The following is a 2,447-nucleotide window of genomic DNA, read 5'->3' as shown; positions in this document are numbered from 1 at the left end:
CAGGTATATACTCAGTTTATCTTTCCCAGTTCATTGAAATGTCACTGACCTATATTGGATCTGTCATCCTCGGTAAGACCACGTACCATATCTCCAATGGAAGTGTCAAGTTTGTCCAATTCGGATCATGTCAATCCCGGTAATGTTCATTATTTGACTGTGGCATATAAGTTGTGTTTACAAATACTGTTCAGATCCAGAACTGACAATGGTCACTACTTGGTTGTCTGTTCAGTCCGCCCATCCTATTCAACAGGGAGGTTCTGCAAATATGCATACAGTTCCAGAACTTCCCGTAGGCATACTGGCACTCTCCCTGCAATCATTGGATACTAACAGTAAGTATTATAATGGTTTTGTTATATTTGGGTATATATGCTGATACTATACAAAGGTTCTCTTAATCTGTCTTCCAATCTTACTTGATGTGCATTGGATGCTACCAAACAGCAGGTTGTGGCTGCATCCTCTCCATCTCAGTTTGTACCTTATTCTGTTTTGGTACTATTACTTAATGGATCCATCTATCTAGGTCTGTATCTGTATTTGATGTGTCAGGTCAGGTTACTGGCCCATTCATATGGGTATCTTGTATCTTACTTGTTATTATATCTGACTTGATTTGTAGTACAGAGAAGAACCTGAACATACTTGCTGGGGATATTTGGATGTTTTGGATAAGTCAGTTTCAGCTCAATGTATCTTGGTCATATAGCCATTCATCTCATTTATATTATACAGTCGGATCAGCACTCTTTTACATTATCAAGATGCTGGGACTGCAACCCATGCAATCTCTCACTTGCCTGTCAGTATGTATTGGTCAATGAAATCAAGTGGTACCAATTATACGGAGTATTTATTTGATCAAGCAAAGTGTTTACCATATACTACTTGGATAGTTGGTCATGTCACTGGTCTATTCCTTTTTACTTCAACTGGTCAGCTGGAGCATCAGGCTAATGTCATACTCTGTTCTATTTGTGATTCTGACTTGATGTCCACAAAGGCCTTATTAAAGCATCATACATCTGATAAATATCAGTCTTGTTTCTGTAATTTAATGCTTCTTCATGCAGTCTACATACCTGGAGGTGCTTTGGGTACTTTAAAGGCCAGGAACTGGATGACCAAGTGTGTTCCTGGTGAAGCTGTGGAAACAGTATGTCATTCTGAATATCCTGTTGAATTTGTTCTGATCTATAATCAGGTTTTGCCTTTTACAGCCATCTATGATGCAACCATCTTGTTTCAGTCCAAGGCTAAAATGACCAACTAGCACCTCAAAATCTGAAATGGAATGGCTTGGTACTTGCCAAAGTCTATATCAGTTGTTTCCAAGATCATGTCATTACCAATGACTTTTCCTCTCCAACTCAGTCAGCTGGTTGGTCTACTTGCAGTTCGCTGACAAAGTCTGAACCAAAATGGAGAGCAACCTTCATCTTAAAATACATCAATGTCCTCTTTTCTGCCCAGGTTAAAGACAACTCTGAATCAGTAGATGAAATGGGACAGTCAGACAACTATTTAAAGGTCATGCTGTTGCTGAACCCACATATATGCCATTTGGTTATGTGTTATACACCCCTGTCATGTATTTGGAACAGGTATATTCTCATAAGTACATATACTGAAATTGGCATATCTGTTATTGTCTGAATATCACGGTCCGATCGACCTACATTTACACCGTAACCTGCATCTCATCAAATATATAGGCATTCACCAACAACATGTGGTGCAATGCCTCCCATGGGCAAGTATCATCATCACCCACTCCAAACTCTTCTTTTGCATGATCCATGTTGCTTTCAGTACAGTTACGGACCCAGCTATTGACACTTTCCACATCAGATGTGGCTTCACTTGAGATACTGTCATCAGACTGAGATGCCATCAACATGTCCCTGTCAATGTTTCCTGTCTTGACTGTGTTTGGCTCATTTGTGTCATCCTGCTGATTACTATTGTCAGTACACCATCTGGTACTGTACTTGTCATGACTGATGGTTCCTTTAACTGACATGTAAACTTCTGAGTATGTATCAGCTTCTGTACATGATCAGTAGTGGTATTACTTACCAGCATGTACTTCTTTGTCTGCTTCTTCTTCACTAAACAGCCTTTCTATCTTGATATCCAACATTGTCAACTTGATGTATGCCTTTCGATGTCCATAAAATAGGTGTTGTTTATATCCATGAATCACTGCTGCTCCAAACAAACCTGGGCCATGATCAGCTTATACTGTAATTCCGTATGGTCAGATCCCTGTACTGACCTGCTGGTAACACATTGTCCATTCCTGATTAGTACATTAATATCTTATTGATCTCTGGTATGTTACACTTCACATACTAGTTGTGATGATAGCTGTCAGGGCACCAGCTCATTGCTTGGTCAAGAGACATGACTAAGCCTTTATGACATGGAAGTAGCTGGTA

The 2,447-nt window shown here is 39.7% G+C and overlaps 1 protein-coding gene across 1 annotated transcript; it reads left to right on the top strand.

Moving 5' to 3' along the window:
- Nucleotides 1-208: 208 nt before the first annotated feature.
- On the top strand, nucleotides 209-1,279 carry DACRYDRAFT_14935 (uncharacterized protein; the record flags this gene model as incomplete). Its single annotated transcript, XM_040771062.1, has 6 exons — nucleotides 209-338; nucleotides 533-558; nucleotides 629-681; nucleotides 742-812; nucleotides 1,080-1,162; nucleotides 1,211-1,279. 6 exons carry the CDS (start codon nucleotides 209-211, stop codon nucleotides 1,277-1,279), a joined length of 432 nt encoding a protein of 143 aa, XP_040629869.1.
- Nucleotides 1,280-2,447: the final 1,168 nt, after the last annotated feature.

This window comes from Dacryopinax primogenitus, assembly GCF_000292625.1.
Source record: "Dacryopinax primogenitus strain DJM-731 SS1 chromosome Unknown DACRYscaffold_6, whole genome shotgun sequence".
Taxonomy (NCBI): Eukaryota; Fungi; Basidiomycota; class Dacrymycetes; order Dacrymycetales; family Dacrymycetaceae; genus Dacryopinax; species Dacryopinax primogenitus.
The sequence above is the reverse complement of the archived record's forward strand: the minus strand, read 5'-3'. Positions and strand labels throughout refer to the sequence as shown.